This window comes from Onychostoma macrolepis, chromosome 08, assembly GCF_012432095.1.
Source record: "Onychostoma macrolepis isolate SWU-2019 chromosome 08, ASM1243209v1, whole genome shotgun sequence".
In the NCBI taxonomy this organism is placed as follows: Eukaryota; Metazoa; Chordata; class Actinopteri; order Cypriniformes; family Cyprinidae; genus Onychostoma; species Onychostoma macrolepis.
The window spans coordinates 7,828,508-7,848,002 of NC_081162.1; the positions used below are offsets into that span (position 1 = coordinate 7,828,508).

Below are 19,495 nucleotides of genomic sequence, written 5' to 3' on the forward strand. Positions count from 1 at the left end.
ATTGGCTTACTTGAAGTTTGGGGTCAGTACAATTGTTTTTACAAGTCGATTATGGCCACCAAGGCTGCATTTATTTGATCAAAAATACAGTAACATTAATATTGTAAAACATAATTACAATTTAAAAGAACTGTTTACTATTTGAATATATTTTGAAATGTAAATTTATTCCTGAGATGCAAAGCTCAATTTTCAGCAGCCGTTATTCTAGTCTTCAGTGTCATATTATCCTTCAGAAATGCTGATTTGCTGCCTTAAGAAAGATGTATTACTATCAATGTTGCAAACTATGGAAGCTCATTTAAAATAATAATAATAATTCTGCATTTTTTTCTCACAATTCAGAGTTTACATCTCAAAATTATTTGTTTTGTTGTTTCTGACACATAATTTAAAACAGTAGGTAATTTTTAAAAATATAATATTTTTATGGTAATTGTGATATTTTTTTCAGCATACTTTTAATGAATAGAACATTCAAAAGCATTTATTTGAAATAGAATTTGGTAATAATATAAAAGTCTTTACTGTTGTGTTTGATCAGTTTAATGCATCCTTGATAAATGTAAGTATTAATTTCTTTCAGGAGAAAAAAAAAATCTTTAAAAAATTTATACATTTTAAAAAGGCAGTGCAAAGAATACCACCATGATGTACAAATTCTTTGCAATATAAAATAAATAAAACTATTGTGCAATAAACACAGAAAATATTATGCAAAATATAATTTTTGAAAACTTTCCTTCTGATTTTGAGGTGAAATGTACCCAAATATTTCAGGCCAATTTATTCTCAAAGAATCCTTGTGAATTTGGGGAACCTTGAGTTCAATGTGGACTACATTTTTACAGTGGAGCGTAATGTCTGCTTTTTCTAGCAAATGAAAACAAAGTTACACTGTCAACCTGTGACGCTGTAAAAATGATTTTATTTGATCACTTTCTAAATGTTTGTTCTCCTTTTCTTCCCGATGATCTTTCCTTCAAATCTTTTTATCCTGGATTCCAATCACACCTGGATATCCTCCTCCGTCGACCAATCAACTGGATTATAAAAAAAATAAAAATAAACCCAACAAAACAACATTTGCCCGTCATCTCTCACGGTGCCCTGATCTGCATCATTTCCTGTCCGCTGCCCAATCGCGTGCTGTCTCTCTGCTACTCTCTCCTCTTCCTGCTCTCTGGAAAGCAAATGAAGAATCGTGGGCTGAGGGAAGTTTCTGTGTGCTAGTGAAAAAGAACAATCTGTGCCAGAGGAAGGTTCTGCAGCAGCTCTGCTGTAGAACATGTTCTCTAAAGGGCTGAAGGAACTTTTCCGGCCCCACTTGCCGCTCTCGTTCCGCTAATTTATATTCCAGTCGGGAACCTCGAATATGGGACTACGTCGTGAGGTTTCTCGATGCCAGAACTACAACAAACCTACCTTTATCTCTGTGTGTCTGTATGTGTGTGTGAATGCGAGTGTGTCGACAGAAGCTGTCAGGGTGGTGCGACTGGGATCAGTAATAAACAGCAAATCATACATGTCAGTATTTTGTGACCAAAGCATGGATGCCAAATTTTTGTACCTTTTTCTTCGTTTTGGGTCCAAGAGAAGAATTTGGAGCGACATGCTGAGCGTTGAAGCGGCGGTTCTTTATTTTTCCACAGTTTCACGCATGATGACGACAACAATGATCAAAGCCAGTTTGTGCATATTCTGAATAAAGCACACTCAGAGAACCTCTACGAGTTTTCAGCAAGACCTCTGTGAGCAAAGGGACACGCAAACCATAGCACAGGTTCATCCACTGACCTTCATGACTGCGGTCAAATCGATAGCTGACTCCGGAGGTACAAGGTACAATAAGTACTTTCTGAAGCGACGAGTATTGTACTAACACTAATGACCTGCCGTTTAGCCGAGCAAATAAGATGAATGCGTTACGTCAGGTGGTCTCACTGTTCAGCAATTCTTCACCTCAGGCTCATATCTCATACTTGTTTTTGTGTGTGTGTGCGTGCGTGTGTGTTTTTGTGTTTCAACATCGTTGCATAAGTGGAAAAATAGGTTTTCGTAAAACCTAAACGTAAGTAAGTGATCCCTGAAGAATCGTTGACTGGGTTGAAGTACAGGCTTTAGTCGTGGTAGCTAAATGAGATTTGAGATACGTTTAATTCATTTGATCTCATCAGTCCATCGTATATTTTTAAAACAAATCCCTAAGCGTGCATTTTTATATCTCGCCATTTCAAAAAACAACTCCACAATATTAATCCTAAATGATTCGTGTGAAATAAGGAACTTTATTTACAGCGCAGTGTCCGTTTCAACCACTTTCCTCAAGAACTATTTATATTTTATTGATTCATCTTGGAAATGTAAAGTTAAACTGCTCGACTTTAAAATGGCCACCTAAAATAGTTCATCATTCCAGGTCTTTATGAAAGTAACAAGTCTGTGTTTCACATATGTAACTGGTGCTATTGACATAATGGAGTTATTAGTGAATGTTTTTGAATTCACATTTCCAACAGATATTTGTGAGTTCGAATCGAGTGTCTAGATTTTCAGTTGATCATATTGGCTGTATTTACTGTATGTCCCTATTGCAGTATCTTGGGAAACAGAAAAAATACTTGGGGAAGTATACTACATTTTAATAAAGGTCAGAAACGAGGTGAAATGTTTAGTTATACTAATAGTACTACACAACACAAATTAGACTTCTACATTCATTAAGGACATGTTTGACCAATCCGCTTTTGCGCAATGTTAAGGGGATTTCTATGTCTTTTATTTATGAATGATGTGGTTTAAGATGACGTAGCCTTTTATTTATGAAAAAGATTTATAAATGGTCATAGTTCAAATGAGTTGTGTTCTGTGGATGGGATTGTCCAACCACTTAATGCTAATTGTGTATTCATGACACACAAAAACGTTGTAGTATGATGTTTTCTGCGAACTCGATACATGCAACGTTACATAACTAATGTTATATAGGATTACGAGAATCAGTCTGTTCAAATGTGTTACATTTACTCTGTTCTGGCAACATTTTTTCTTAATGTATATATGTATTTTTATCACTATTAACCTTAAATATATTTTGCACCCACGTTCAATTGAAATAAGGGGAAAATGGATGATCAAGTTTTCTAAAATTATTTTGTATTTCTGTTTTTAGCCAACTGCCATGAACAGTTAGTCTAGAGATGAAGATGTGTTGTAGTCAGGGCCAAGAAAAATGTTTTATCATGTAGAGAAGACTGGACGAAACAAATGGTTTACTGATCTTTTTATTAATGAACTTTAAAATAAAAATAAGACTCAGAGATTAAAAGAGACTACTTTTGTTTGCTCGTTTAGATTCTGGGTCAGACTTGGTGGATAAATTGGGTGAAACAATTGCATAGTGACCTGAGTCATATATAGAGTTCAGAAAGACAGAGCTCTTTTGACTTGGATCCATATACAACACCCTAGCAACCACATAGCAACACGCTAAATAGCACTCAGAAAAGCACACAAAACTAGTGTTTTAGTGGCGAGTTTAACACTGACGAGCACCGCTCACATTTTCATCGTAAAAATCTTGTGTTGTCAAACCACTTGTTTACTTTGACTTCAAGAAATGGTTCAGAGTTGAATTCTTGTGGTGAACTGGTGTGAGAATGATTTAACTTCTCCTTGTTTTCTTTATAAAAGGCCCTTTTTGTTTTGAAGAGAACAATTCGGCATTTGACCGAGAGAAATTCAACTCGAATGCGCAGTGGTCACAATGACTTTAAAAGAGACAATATATGCGCAGCCCCTTGTTGTGACCTGTGGCCGTTTCCTTTAGAACGAACATTTCTAAAATATTTGCGACTGCCACACAACCATTGTTACTTTCCTGTGGTGAATAACGTGATAAAGCAATTACTATTGACACATGCTGTTTTAAATGTTACAAACCTTGTGAGAAATATCAAAGCGATTCTTCAGTGTTTTTACAGTTTAATGCAAGCAGTTTGAGTGAGAAAACTCATTTAACTGACATTGGCTTTGGACCCATGCTTAGTCTAGTGATTGACAACTCAATTACGGTCATGTAGGGTCATGAGCGGCTGCTTCAGGACTGTCAGAATTGAGTGAATAGAGTGTATCAGAGCGTAAGCCTGAGGTCATTAGAAGGGTCAGCCAGCTATAGATGTCCAGCTCACTCTAAAGGAAATCTCACAAATACATTGCTTAGCCTGGGGTTAAAGGTTAGCTCAATGTATTTAGCTTTTCTCACATTCCCATAACATCGCTTTGGGATAGTTTTGATCCATTCTGACACCTAGAGAGTGAAAAATATGTTTTGGTTATACGAACAAAGGTGTCAGTTTGACTGTGTATGTGCAAGAATTTTTATTGTGGTCAGTTTTTTGCAACTCGCAAAATCAATTATTTTTTTATTTAGCTTTCAGTTCTTTTAAGTTTTCAGTTTCTAAGGCCTGCTGATTGTATGAGACAATCTTCATAAGCTTTCTTTCTACTTTTGAGAGTGTTCTGATTTATGAATCCTGCATGTGCATGGCCTTTGAATTGTCTGCAATCATAAACGTCAGCTGGTCAATCCTTCAACCAGAAGCCTTTCCTATTAATGCTAAAGCTCTGAGCAGGTAAGCACTTTGGTTTCCCTCTTTTTGTATGTATATATGTATTTCTATGTTTTTTTTTTTTTTTATTTGTGTTGTTTGGTTGCTTTTTTGTTAGTATGTATTTTTTTTACTTGTTTGTTTTGTTCGTGTTGTATGTTTATTTTTTGTTTGTTTCGTTTGCTTGTTTCCATGTATTTGTTTGTTTCATTAGCTTGTTTTATTTGCTTGTTTCCTTTTTGATTTTGTATTTGTTTAATACTAGTTTTGCTTGCTTGTTTTTTTTCTTGTTTGTATTTAATATACTTTTGTTTGCTTTATGTATGTTTTGTTTCATTTGCTTGTTTAATTTTCTTGTTTGTTTGCATGTATTTGTTTTTGTTTCGTTAGCTTCTTTTATTTCCTTGTTTGCATGTATTTGTATTTGTTTGTTTCGTTAGCTTGTTTCATTTGCTTTGCATGTATTTGTTTAATCTTCTTGTTTCATTTGCTTGCTTGTCTGTATTTGTTTGGTTTGCTTGTTTTGTTAGCATGTTTGATTTTCTTGTTTCATTTGGTTGTTTGTTTGCTTTTTTGTATTTAATCAGCTTGCTTGCTTTTTATTTATTTTATTTTTTTACTTGTTTGTATTTTCCTACTTTTCTTAAATGTGCATTCTGGGAAATGTTAGTTATTTCTGATGCTACATACATAAATATACTAATATAATAAACATGAACCACTGGATTATTTACATTACATTTTTTCACAACTGCTAATACAATTTTAGTGTCTACCTACACTAGATGAAGTGGGATATTCTAGTTAAGGTGCTTTATGTAGCTGATGTGTTATCGGTATTGTTTTTTTATCAGGGGAGTATTTAAGCAAACCTGATAAATGTGAGCTGTGTTCCTCAACCTGCTCAAAGTGCACTGGACCTGAGAGTAAAGACTGCATCAGCTGTGCTTCCACCAGGTGAGGTGTGAACAAATCGCCACAGAACCAGTCAAAGCCCCAGTGAGACAAGAGGTGCACTGTGTGGGGACAGATTTCAGTATTTACTCTTTGGCAGGCTCTTTGATAACGGGCAATGTGTGATCAGCTGTGATCCTGGGAAATACAAGAAGGAGAGACAGTGTCATCTTTGCCACCACACATGCCTCGAATGTACAGACGAGGGGCCTGACAAATGTACTCGCTGTAGCAAAGGTAACCTGAGTCATGACTGCCTCACAAAATAGAGGAAAATACAAGCTCTTAACGTTGTTATTCTGTTTGTTTTCACACAGATCAGTTCGAAGTGGAGCGGTACCTCTTTGAAGGGGAATGTCGTGAAACCTGTCCAAAGGGCTATTCCCATTCCTCAAAGGGAACATGTGATCCCTGCCCTCCAAATTGCACTGTGTGTACTTCTACAGGCCACTGTCTCCACTGCACCCCTTCCTACTACCCTAAAGACGGGACGTGTGCCAAACTGGAGTGTGGACTGGGTCAGTTGCATCAGAATGTTCTCGAATGTTCTCGATTGCTTGCTTGGCCTTTTCCATGTTTCTTTTTTGTGATGTTAAGATTCTGGTTACTTTTTTTTTTTGGAATGTGAGTGAGGTTTATTTGAAAATTCTTCTGAAAATCGAATTAGTGGTTGAGCTGTGGGCGCAGTGTTAAAAACACATTGCCACTGCCAAAACATTTTTGTTTGCTTTTTTTTGCCAGTATTTATCACCATAATGTTCCCAATGGATGAATCTCACAAAACCTGTCAAGAAATTACATATATCGTATTTATGATATATGGTGTATGTGTTTATACATTATGATGATAGTATGTTTTGCTGCTTGTGTTGTTGTTTGCATTGCTGCTCTATCAATGTATCTTCTGTTCACCAAGGCATCAAAAATGCCTCAAAATACATCAAAAATACAATGAAAACAATATTGCAACATTGTAAAATATTATTATTTTTAAAAAAAAAACTGTTTTCTAATTTATTCCTGTGATACAAAGCTGGATTTTCAGCATCATTACTCCAGTCTTCAGTGTCACATTTATTATTATTAGCAACGTTGAAACCAGTTGTGCTGATTTGTGGAAATCGTGAGAATTTTTGTAGGATTTTGCTGAAGAAAAGTATTTAAAAGAATAAAATTCTACTGACCCCATTTTTGACCAGTACTATAAAAAACACAGTAATTGTATATTGTGATTTAAGTAAAAAAAAAAAAAATTCAATTATATATTATTTGAATGAATCTTAAGTCATGAATCTATTAAGTCGTCATTAAAAAGAATTACAGGAACTTCAAAAGAAGGTAATTCACTTAACTGTCATGAAACTAATGTGACACAATGCTAATGGATCTAAAAATACACGAAAATATACTTTTTATCTTTTGATTTTGCAGTGCTGTTTAACAAAGACATGTTTTCATGAGATTCACCCCATTAGACACAAGACTTTTCTCTCATTTTGTGTGCTGAGCTAGATCGCTTTAGCCTACGTATATCTGTAAATCTAACTCTATGGATGTTATTTGGCTTCTCACGACACCCACTGCTGTTTATCTAATCTTCTTCACAAATTGTTATCACAGTCAAAGATGCGCTGAGCATGAGGGAAGAGCTTGTCTGCAGAAATCAGACTGAAATAGCACCAGAAATGAGACAGTGGGGGAACAGAAATTCTTATCATTAGTGGCAGACATGTATAAACGGGTCCTGCGCTCTGGCCTCCAGGGCTCCCACACACTACTGTGTGCACACACACAGCCTCTGCCTGCGTAGTTTTAGACTCACGCACACATGCTAATACAGACATTATCTGATTTTTATGTACATCTGTATCATGCATTTTCCTTTTCCATGTTAGCAACACTAATTCTGCTGACTCGTGGTGTGATGCTTGTTCTTGTATAGGTGACGCAGCTGACTCTGATCATGAAGACTGTGTAACCTGTGAGGAGGGCTGTCAGCAATGCCTCACTGGTCAGTATATCATTATTTGGAAGGATGTGTGCACAGCAAGCATTGCTCATGAAGAAATGAAATGCATCATGTTTTCAGCAAAAAAAACATCCTCGGTATAAAGTTTTGAAAACGTCCGATTTAACATTCTGTTTAACATTAACAGAGGCTACATTTTTAATTAAACCTGGATATAAAGTTTTAGCATTTTAAAAATGATTTATATGCACTATGTCATCTGACTGATAGTTTATACTTTTTAGGCAAGTAAAAGGCATTTTAGTATTATTTTAAAAACATTGATTTCAGGGGTCTTTTTGTAGTGAAATCCATTTAAATCCTCTAACATTGTCAGTAATATTAAAAGAGTAACACTTGGGCAACTTAGGTTAACTTGAGATATATATATATATATATATATGTATGTATGTATGTATGTATGATCATTTTTTTGTTTTTCCTCAAATGTGAGCTGGCTATATCATACTATATTCTGACCATATCATCAAAAGCCTGATGTATCAAATGTTTGTTCTAAATTAGTTCAAAATAGAAGCATTTCACGAATGGTTTGTGCCTTTGGCCCGTTTTCGCTCTAGATGCACCAGTGATTTCTGTGCGTGTGTAGTGAACAAATGATAGGGGTTGTGTGTGTCTCACCACAGCTTTCCAGTATCTCTTTGCATCTGTTATAATTCTCAAAATGTGAGTATGTCTGGTCTGTATCTCAAAATGTGGCAGGCTGCCTGCATCTGCAGCTAGTCAGTGTCAAGATCAAAGTAGTAAAGACACCGATAATTATCTAACACCAGCCCGCAGCGTTTCGGCCCATTTAAATCCGATAAATCGATAAAATTTAAGAGAAACTTACAATCTTTCCTTCAACAAAAAGATTTGAAATACCGTCTGACACTAGAAACACAGAAACCTGCGATCTTCCCCTCAGATCATATTTGATGTGTGAATGGAGATATTCCGTCCGTCACTGTCGCCCTCTGCTGGTCAGTGTAGTATTGCAAGAATAATGCCGTATTCAAACTGAGGAACAATAAAAGAGGTGTTTAAAGCTTAAACACGGTAGTTTCTCATTTTTATCATCTGGTCATTCTTGCCTGTGCACATTCATTTCTTTCTCTGCTGCAGCTCAGGCAGATAAACAATGCTTTGGCGAACTTCCTGAACGGTTTTATTTTTTCATTCAGGGCTGAAACGCATAGATAGTCAAACCAAAGAAACTTAGTTGAATAAATTCCTGAGACAACCTAGTAACACAACAGTATTAACGTTCTTGATTTGTATTATGACCTCCAGTAAACCAGAACTGAGTGTGTGAAATGTATGTGAGAAATACAGCAATGTCATCCTCTGCTGGTTACCATAAATAAATAAATAAAATCTGCATTTTATTCAAAGTTAAGAAATCATTAGTAATTTCAGTAGCCACTGAGTCATTTCTGTTTCTATGAAGAGTGTATTAACGTTATGTCTTTTCCCTTAGTGAATCCAGAGCATTGTATGTCTTGTTTACCGGACTATTATCTGTAAGTCTGTCTCATGTTTTTTAACTTTGTGACTTCATAATGAGTTATAATTAGGGTTTGGAATCGAAATCAATTCCAATTCCGGATACTTAAGGTCAGGGATCGGATAGCCTACTTGTAAAATTAAAATTTCAATTCCACCTATTCAATTCCTGTGTGCGCATCTTTTTTTTTAGTTGGTGAACAGGGCCTTTTAATATTTGTCTTTGAATCATTCATTCAAGAGATTCATTCAAAAACTGATTCATTCAGTAATGAAACAAGTGAATCTTGAGTGAGTCATTGAATGAGATTTTTAGTTGTCTCATGTTTTTTCTTCAGAATTGTGAGAGAACTACAACCTCCATTTTTATATATATATATATATATATTTATCTATTTATTTATTTATTTATTTATTTTTTTCCCAGAATTGTGCAGCTCTATTTTGCAAAAAAAAAAAACCCAGCTCTTAAACGAGTCCAGTTTTTATGCAGCTGGCTGATTTTTGTTCATGGTATTCAGCAGCAAATAAATATTTTGCAAAAAGAGACGTAGAATAAATATGTTTGATGTTTGACTTGATTTTTTTTAACAACACTGGAATCGATAAGAATCAGAATTGATAAAATTCAAACAATACCCAACCCTAGTTATAATTGATGTAAAGTATAAGAGATGGTGTATTTCTGCAGGCTGAAATCGAGCTGTCACAAGATGTGCCCTGAGAGGACTTTTGAGGACAAGTTGTCGATGAGGTGTGCTCGATGTGATGATCACTGTGAGACCTGTGATGCCTCTCAGTGTTACCTGTGTGAGGAAGGCTTCTTCCTGTCAGGTAAGAGGACCACATGTTACTACACAGAAAAAAAGTTCATTGGATATACATTGAGCCTTTGTGACAACATGCCCCAGTTATGTATGCATCATGTAATCTGTTGTTCGCGTTTGAGGAGACTCTGAATAGAAGCTGGTTTTGACACATGTGCACACATGGCATATTTGTAAGCATAGTTAGTATAGTGTTCATATTTATTTTTATTTAATAAATTTGTAATTAAGTTACGTTTTTGTGAGGTCTCACTATATTATTGTCAGTTCTAAGTTTTTAACAGTTTTTTTAGTTTCAGTTATTTACATATTTTTTTAAGCAAACACGTTTTACAATAGACCATCAAACTCATAAACTGTTTTAGACTAAGGAAAATGTATTTGTTTCAGTTTTTCCAAGCTGTATTAGTTTTTATTTTTATTTCAGTTAATGGAAATCTTTTTTTTTTTTTAACAATAATAACACTTTACACAAATGTGTTTTGACCTTTTTAAATTGCAGAGAAAAGTGTTTTGTTTTTGTTTACTTTGTTTTCATTTTCATGTTTTGTGTTTTATATATATATATATATATATATATATATATATATATATATATATATATATATATATATATATATATATATATATATATATATATTTTTTTTTTTTTTTTTTTTTCCAGTTGATTTAGGTTTGTTTTAATATTTTAGGGCAATCATTTAAAATGTTTAGCTGTGTTAAATTTCTGTTTTATTGCTGTCTAGCGGCATTTTAAATTATGCAGACAGATTGAGAAGTTTTATAATACACCATCAAAGTTTTTTTAAATTTTTTGTCATGAAATGTATTTTAGTTTTTTTCCCCACAGTTGTATTACTTTAGGTTAAACATAAAACATTGAACCCTTATTTAAACCTCCACCTGCCCAAATATCTGTCTGTTTACTGAAATCCTGTGTTTCTGCAGATGGCACATGTGCAAAAACCTGTAAGGAGGGTTTTTATGCTGACATGAAGCAGGAGTGCGAGCCGTGTCACCGCACATGTCGATCATGTGGCGGTCCGGACTATAACGACTGTGATTCCTGTGAAGATGACATGTTGCTGGACAAGGGTCAATGCATCAGCATGAGCAAGATCAAGTGTCCTGATGGAAAATTCCTAAACGGTACGAAAGATTCACTTCAATAAGTCATTATTTTAATAAAAGTAAACATGAATTATATTATATGTGACCCTGGACCACAAAACCAGTCTTAAGTGTAAATTTTTCAAAATTGAGATTTATATATCATCTGAAAGCTGAACAAATAAGCTTTCCATCAATGTACGGTTTGTTAGGATCGGGCAATATTTGGCCGAGATACAACTATTTGAAAATCTATCAAAAAAATCGAAATTTAAATTTGTCCAAATGAAGTTCTTAGCAATGCATATTACTAATCAAAATGAAGTTTTTATACATTTACGGTAATAAATTTACAAAATATCTTCATGGAACATGATCTTTACTTAATATCCTAATGATTTTTGACATAAAAGAAAAATTTTATAATTTTGACCCATACAATGTATTTTTGGCTATTGCTACAAATATACCCCAGCGACTTAAGACTGGTTTTGTGGTCCAGGGTCACATATTGATTTTAAAGACTTTGCAAATCTCTTAAAACCAGTCTGATTCTTTGTTCACTGATTTTGTGTTTGTGTGTGCAGGTCAGAGCGAGTGTGAGCAGTGTGATTCCTCCTGTAGGACGTGTTCAGGGAATCGGAAAGACCAGTGTGATTCCTGTCAGGAAGGTGAGTGATTTCAGTAGTGCCTCCAGTCTACATATTTCTCATATGCAAGTGCAGAAAGATTATCTTTGTCAAATGTTGAGAGCTGGAATCTATATGCATGTTTGTATGTCTACACAGGCACGTTTCTCACCAACAGCCAGTTGTGTGTGTCCGTTTGTCCACATGAGACTCATGGGAACCAGACGAGCGGGCGCTGTGAAGACTGTTCAGCAGGCTGTTTGACGTGTCAGGACGCCCATCACTGTCTGAAGTGCAAAAATGCCTTTGGTCCACTCTACGTGCAGGACGGCAAATGTGTTGCTGAGTGTAAAAGGTCAAAAATGTTCTTTCAAAACACAAAATTCCAGATTGCACTTGTCATTGTAATTTTTTAAATGTTTGATTTATTTATGTTGTATTTATTTTCTATAATTACATTTTCTTTTATTTTTTTTGTTTCTTTTTCTTTTCTTTTTCCTTTCTCACATTTTGTTTTGTTTTTGTTTTCTATGCTTTTTTATTTTTAAATTAATTTTTGGGTCATTCCAAGAAATCGTTGCCTTTTGCGTCCCTAAGAAATAATCATACATAGATTTAATATAACAACCAGTAAATTTACAATTTAAAAACATAACAATACTATGTATTCTTTCATCAATATTACATAAAAAAATTCAATTAAATATTTTAAATAATTTAAATAGCATTTATGTTGATAAGGGTAAGGTTTTTGGCCTGTCCCTCACTATGATTTTTCTTTTCAGTGGGACTTTTAATTTGCAAAATTAAAAGGAATCCCAGTGAAAAGAGGGTCTAAAAATGCTGCCCATATACAGTATGTGAAAATTATCACATAGTTCTAATTAAATTATAGTATCTAGTAATGCTTGTGTCGGTAACAGAGTTGACAAAAATACCAAAACTTGAGGTAGAAAAGTAGTCATAAAATAATAAATTACATAGCCTGAGATGGCACAATACAATTTCTTGTCATTTTAAGGTGTCTTCAATTCATGGATATTTAAAAAATGTTGATTTAAACTTATTTTATTTGTTAATTTTTCCAAGTGGGAAAGACACCGAAAGATCCTTTTATTTTAATTTAGTTGTAAATGCCGTGTTTTATTTTATTTGTTATTATTTTATTTAACACTGTCAACATTTTTATTTCTATAGAAAATTCAGTTTTTTTTTTATTTAAATTGAATTACATTTTATTTTGTTTATTTTTCTGTTTTCTTTTCCTTTCTCACATTTTGTGTTCTGTTGTTTTATTTTGTTTTCTAAGTTACGTAATGATTAAATTTAAAGTAATGAATGTAGCTAACAGTACATGACAAATGGTTCTGTAGATCAAGACTTTTATTGTGCAGTACTATAACACCCATATAATACTAATTTTTAATACTGTAATACTACACTAGTCAACATTTGAAGTGGATCAAAACCTTTCATCAAAGTTGTCCTAAAACCTAAAACCAAAATGCGTTCATCAAAACTTTGAACTTTTTTTGATCGACTTCAAATGTTGACTAATGTATTTTAGTAATCCTAAAATAGTAACTTGATTTAGTTTATATTTTATTTTATTTTAAGTTTTACAACCTATTAGCTGTAGAGAAAATGCAGTGTTTTATTTATATTTTGTGTTATTTATTTTAACACTCTCAACTTTTTAGCAGTGTTTTATTTATTGCAATTATATTTTATTTGATTGTTGTTTTGTTTTTTTAATTTGGTTTCTTGCGTTATGTTGTGTTTTTTTTTTTTTTTTCTAAAATTTATGTAATGATGATTTTTAAAGTAATTAATTTTACTAGACTTTTTGGATCATAATACCTGTGCGGCGTCTTGTTAAAACTCAAAAATATGTGCCATTACCAACGAGGTACCAACTTTTAGTTGAAGTATGAAAGCTGGAACACAGCCATGCATTAACATAAATCATATAAAGCCACATATTAACAAACATCATATAATGTCTGTCATCGTCGCAGGGGTTACCCAGAGGTCGACGTGTGTGTCAGCTGTGCTGTTGGATGTGCTTCATGTGAGGGAGAAGCCAATTATTGTCTGAGGTGTGAGGAAGGCTACGTGCTTTTCAAACACTCCTGTGTGCTTCAGTGCCCTTCAAGACACTTTGTAAAGGATGGAGTATGTGAGATCTGTCCAAACGCTTGCACTGAATGTGACCAAAGGGGCAAATGCAGTGGTGAGCTTCTCAACATTATTCATCACCGACTGACATTTTATAGTAATAACCACTAAAAAACTGTATAATTTACTCTTGTCCCAGGCAAGCGATTTCCTACACCGCTACACTGCTGGTCAAAAATGTGGAATATTTAAAAAAAAAAAATTTTGTCTCTTCTGCTCACAAGCATTTATTTGATCAGAAACAAAACAGTAATATTTTGAAATATTATTACAATTTAACACAACTGTTTTCTATTTGAATATATTTTAAACTTAATTTATTCCTGTGATGCAGATCAACATATTAAAATAATTTCTGAAGGATCATGTGACACTGAAGACTGGAGTAATGATGCTGAAAATTCAGCTTTACCATCACAGAAATAAATTATATTTTCTAATATATTCAAATAAAAACCAGTTCTTTTAAATTGTAATAATATTTTACAATATTACTGTTTTTACTGTATTTTTAATTAAATAAATGTAATCTTAGTGAACATATTTATCAAGTTCCTTTTACTTCTCTCTACACTGAAGATTGGCATTACACCTCTGAAGCTTTCTGGATTTATCTTTCTCCTGTTCTCTCAGCATGTGAAGAGTACCACTTCCTGCATGAGGATCGATGTCTTGATGACTGTCCCAAGAGGTACTTTACAAACGTTGAGCAGAAAGAGTGTACGCCGTGTCACAGTGATTGTGCAGAATGTGACGGACCTGATGAAGATGACTGCACCTCCTGTGGCAATTATGGATCTGTACGTCACAACAGAAAGTGTCTGTTCCACTGTCCGCCAGAAACGTATCTGGACGGAGCAGAGTGTCGAGGTATGGTACATATTCTCCGTCATTTTGACAGGATAATTGACAAGATAGTGTTGGGCAAGGTGATGATGCATGCGATTTTATGGAAGCCCGTTTCCGCCACTGAATAAAAAAAAAAAAAAGGTTATTGCGACTTTTTATCTCACAATTCTGCATTTTTTTCATATAATTGCGTGATATAAACAATTGCGAGTTATAAAGTCAGAATTGCGAGATGACAACTCGCAATTCTGACTTTTTTTTCTTGCAATTGCGAGTTTATATCTCGCAATTCTGACTTTCTTTTCAAAATTATAAACTCGCAATTGCGAGTTAAAGTCCAATTTTAAAGGGAATGGGGACTGATATGTTCTCAGAATTTTGAGTTTATATCTCACAATTCTGACTTTTTAATTCGCAATTGTAAGTTTATATCACGCAATTATGAGAAAAAAAGTCAGAATTGCGAGTTTGTGAGAGCAACAACCTTTTTTATTTTTTATTCAGTGGCGGAAACGGGCTTCCATAAGATTTCCTACACTGCAGCTCAAAAAGTATTTTTTTTAAAAATATATTTTTGTAATAAGTCTCTTATGCTCACCAAGCCTGCATTTATTTGATCAGAAAAACAGTAATATTGTGAAATATTATTACAATTTAAAATATTATAAATTAAGAATATATTCAAATATATAATTAATTCATGTGATTCAAAGCTGAATTTTCAGCATCATTACTCCAGTCTTCAGTGTCACATGATCCTTCAGAAATCTTTCTGATATGCTGATTTACTGCTCAAAAGCATTTCTGATTATTATCAGTATAGAAAACAGTTGCGTTGCTTCATAATTTTGTGGAAATCTTGATAGACTATCATTCAAACTTAAAAAAAAAAAAAGATTACTTTTATTCAGCAAGGATGCATTAAATTGATCAAAAGAGACAGCAAATACATGTATAATGTTACAAGAATATACTGTGTTTTTAATCAAGCAAATGCAGCCTTACATATTTTAATAACAATCACCTGATCGTGCTATCATTATAGTCATACCATACTTGTTTGTTGACACCCAAATATGTCTGCTTTTAGAGTGTGACAAGTCCTGCCAGACGTGCTCAGGTCCTCATCCGTCCTCCTGCCTCACCTGCAGAGACAACATGAGGAAGGATGTGAACGGGCACTGCGAGTTCTTCAGTGGCTGCTCTCCGCACACATTTACCGATAAGGACGGCCAGTGCAAGTCCTGTCACAAGAGCTGTCTCCAGTGCTCGGGTGCAGGCAAAGAGCAGTGCCTCAGCTGCAACCCCAAACGCTTCCTGCTCAGTAAGATCCCACCTGCACATCACTTTTCATTTCCATATGAAACTGGGTATAATAAAACTGAGCATTAGTAACGTTTATTATAAAGCAATCTAGCACAAAAGAAGTTCTTCAATTTGTTAAATAATTGCGAAACAACTGCATAACTGAAGAAGACTAATGGAAAGGCAGTGTTATGCATTAGTCTTACATGCATGATGTAATGTCTTGTACATGTTATTTTGGTCATTCATCAGATCAGACGTGTGTGTCCACGTGTCCGGGTGGTTACTATGTAGATGAGGGCAGGCTGGAGTGTGTTCAGTGCAACGTGAAATGTGCGTCATGCCGTGGACATCACAGTAATGACTGTATAACCTGTAAACCAGGCTGGCTTCTGCTCGGACACAGCTGCGTCACCACCTGTCCACCAAGGTATCATGTAACTTATTTACTGTATTTAGTAGTTATTTTATATACTTATTTATTTATTTGCTTTTATTGTTTTATTTTATTTTATTTTATTTCGTTTTTTATTATCTTTATAAATGTAGTTACAGTTAAAATTAAATCAAATGCAGTGCAACAGGACTGTGTGTCAATTATGTCATTTATGTAAATTAAACTGGACCAGAAAAACTTATACTGTCATAATGACAGAGATTCATGTCTTTTAACTCTTTCACCTCTAGGGTGCAGTACATATCTTTTTTTTAGTTTATTGTGCATCTGTGCAATGGCATTCTATGGAAGCCCGTTTCTGCCACTGAATAAAAAAAAAATTAAACATTTGACTTTTCAAAATTGTCAAATTTTGACAATTCGGACTTTTTTTCTCACAGTTGCGTGATATAAACTCGCAATTTTATCTCTCAATGTACGAGTTTGTATGTCTCAATTCTAACTTTATATCTCGCAATTATGAGAAAAAAAAGTTAGAAAAAGTCACAGTTACTACTTTTTTTATTTATTTTTTTATTCAGTGGCAGAAATGGGCTTCCTTAACATTCTGACATTTTTAAATGTGATTTAAGTGGCCAAATGCTGTATTACTACCGTTAATACTAATGGCACTCTTTTGTACTTTATTGTCTTTCTACTAAAATTTGTGAAGCATTTCACCCTCAAAACGGCCCAGAGTTTCACATACTTTCCTCTGGGTTTATGATCTGGGGTAATAACACAGAAGTGACCGTGTGGTTGAGGAGCTGCTGTCGGTACAGTCCTGCACTCCTGCCATTGTGCGCTTTAGTAAGGCATGTAATCTGGGTTTGCTGTGGGGAACTGCATCTCTAATTAGTATGCTGTATGTCACTTTGGATGAAAAGCTTCAGCTAAATGCCAAGTTACTGACATTCCTTCCAATTATGAGATGAAGCACTTTAAGAGGTCAATGGGTTAGTCCAGAAAGTCTTTTTGCAATTGGATAATTTGACCTGAAATTTACACTGTCATCTTTATTTCTGCTGCTTTATCTTTTTTATGCACTACGCTTTTATATTTCTGATTCATTCAAAAGTGTATATTCAGCAAGCATGTATTAAAGTGGTCAGAAGTGACATCTATAATGTTAAGATTTCTATTGCAACTTTCTATTCATTAGGGAATCCTGAAAAATATGAATCAGAGTTTCTACAAAAATATTTATTATTATATAATCATAAATGTTTCTTGAGCAACAAATCAGCATATTAAAATGATTTCTGAAGGGTCACTGACACTGAAGACTGGAGTAATGATGCTGAAAATTCAGCTTTGCATTACATATATAAATGACATTAAAAATAAAAATAAAAATAAATAAATAAATAAATATCTATATATATATATATATATATATATATATATATATATATATATATATATATATATATATATATATATATATATTTATTTTTTATTTTATTTTATTTTTTTTTTTTAATTATATCACTATTTTACATGACCACTGTTTATACTGTCTTTTGATCAAATGAATGCAGCGTTGGTGAACATAAGAGACTTTTTGAATAAAAAAAACATTTAAAAATCTTACCAACCTCAAACATTTGAAAGGTAAATAATAAAATGACAAACATATAAGCATTAAAGGGTTAGTTCTTCCACAGTTACTCATCCTAATGAGGTGCATTAAAACCTGCCACAGCTGAAACAAACTGACATGGGTTTATAACAACATATATTATAACAAGGTGAAGCATTTTCACTTTCAATTTCTCATCCATTTCGTTTGTTATAGGATAGAGAACAGATGGTTATAAGGCCACAAAAGGACATGGTGGATTCTCTGAATGGGGATTTCCCAGTGTCATAAGACTGTCACATTGATATTATCACTATGACTGCTCACCAGAGCTAACTGAAACTAATAATTTACTGTTTCGGTTTGTTGGGATATGTTTCAGACTATATGGCAACAAAATACATGTGCAGCAAGATGTTCAATAATTGCTAGAAAGGTTTTTCTACTCCACCTCTTTATAACTGATGCTGCTTGAGCAGGTTAAATTGGTAGAATATGGGGCATTTTTCTCATTTTCACAACAGCTTTCATTTGAAACCATAGATTATTACGAGAAACATGAAAGTAGCAAAATGATGCCATGCGCAAAGGTCAAATATATAGTTTAGCAGTAATTATACAGAAACATTTTCCACAATTGACCAATCAGAATCAGGTGTTTCAGAGTGTAGGGTAATAATAATGCTAAATGACCTGCTTTTGATGCAACTAAATCGTGATTATTCAAAAATGATGTTTTCCTGCAGTTACTTTGTGGACGCCTCCAGCAGAGCATGTCGAGAGTGTGACCACACATGTGAGAAATGCTCAGGAAGCAGCCATTTCTGTCTCAGCTGTAGAGATGGATACTTCCTGTTGAGAAAGTCCGGACAGTGTCTGCGTACATGCCCATCAAACTACTTCCCTCACATCTTAAACAGAGAGTGCCAAAGATGCCACCCCACCTGTAAAACATGCAAGGGTAAGACTCGCCACATGCCTGCAACTGTCAAATAAATAAATAGGGTTGCACAGTAATCGTGATATATAGTTTAATCTGATTGTGAAATTAAGTGCTGTAGCATGTTTTAGGAGTGGCAGATTTCAAAATCCAGCTATAAACTCAAAATAAAACACTTAAAAAAAACTAAAAATGTAATATCTTATCTATTTACTTGGATGCAATGCAAACCCTAATTTGGGAAACCCTGATTTACATAACTAAATTAAAAAATAAACTTAAGAAGCCTATCTGCATCTTACAGCTTCATAAGAGAGAGAGAGAGAGAACAATTAACTAGTTAATGGCCAGTCTGAGGTTTTTCAAAAATATTGGAGTGATTTTATTTATTTTTTTATTTTTCCCTCTCGTTGTAGAAGGTTGCTGGGTTCAACACAAGTTAAGCTCAATCAACAGGCATAATGTTTATTGCCATAATATTGTTCAGTTTGATTTGTCGCTCCTTTTCTTTAAAAATAAAATCTGGGTTACAGTGGAAGTGAATGCAGCCAGTCTGTAAAT

General features: G+C 34.0%; 1 protein-coding gene across 3 annotated transcripts in view; it reads left to right on the forward strand.

Moving 5' to 3' along the window:
* pcsk5b (proprotein convertase subtilisin/kexin type 5b) overlaps window positions 1–19,495 on the forward strand; it is a 60,425-nt gene that overhangs the window by 38,210 nt on the left and 2,720 nt on the right. Inside the window, exons 21-34 of one of the 3 annotated variants that reach the window (XM_058784769.1) lie at window positions 5,465–5,567; window positions 5,665–5,801; window positions 5,882–6,082; window positions 7,507–7,575; window positions 9,053–9,095; window positions 9,770–9,912; window positions 10,854–11,054; window positions 11,603–11,686; window positions 11,804–11,999; window positions 13,663–13,877; window positions 14,456–14,692; window positions 15,762–15,995; window positions 16,229–16,406; window positions 18,741–18,955. In XM_058784769.1, coding sequence (XP_058640752.1) covers window positions 5,465–5,567; window positions 5,665–5,801; window positions 5,882–6,082; window positions 7,507–7,575; window positions 9,053–9,095; window positions 9,770–9,912; window positions 10,854–11,054; window positions 11,603–11,686; window positions 11,804–11,999; window positions 13,663–13,877; window positions 14,456–14,692; window positions 15,762–15,995; window positions 16,229–16,406; window positions 18,741–18,955 — 2,256 coding nt within the window. The other 2 variants (XM_058784771.1, XM_058784770.1) reach the window with 2 other exon arrangements.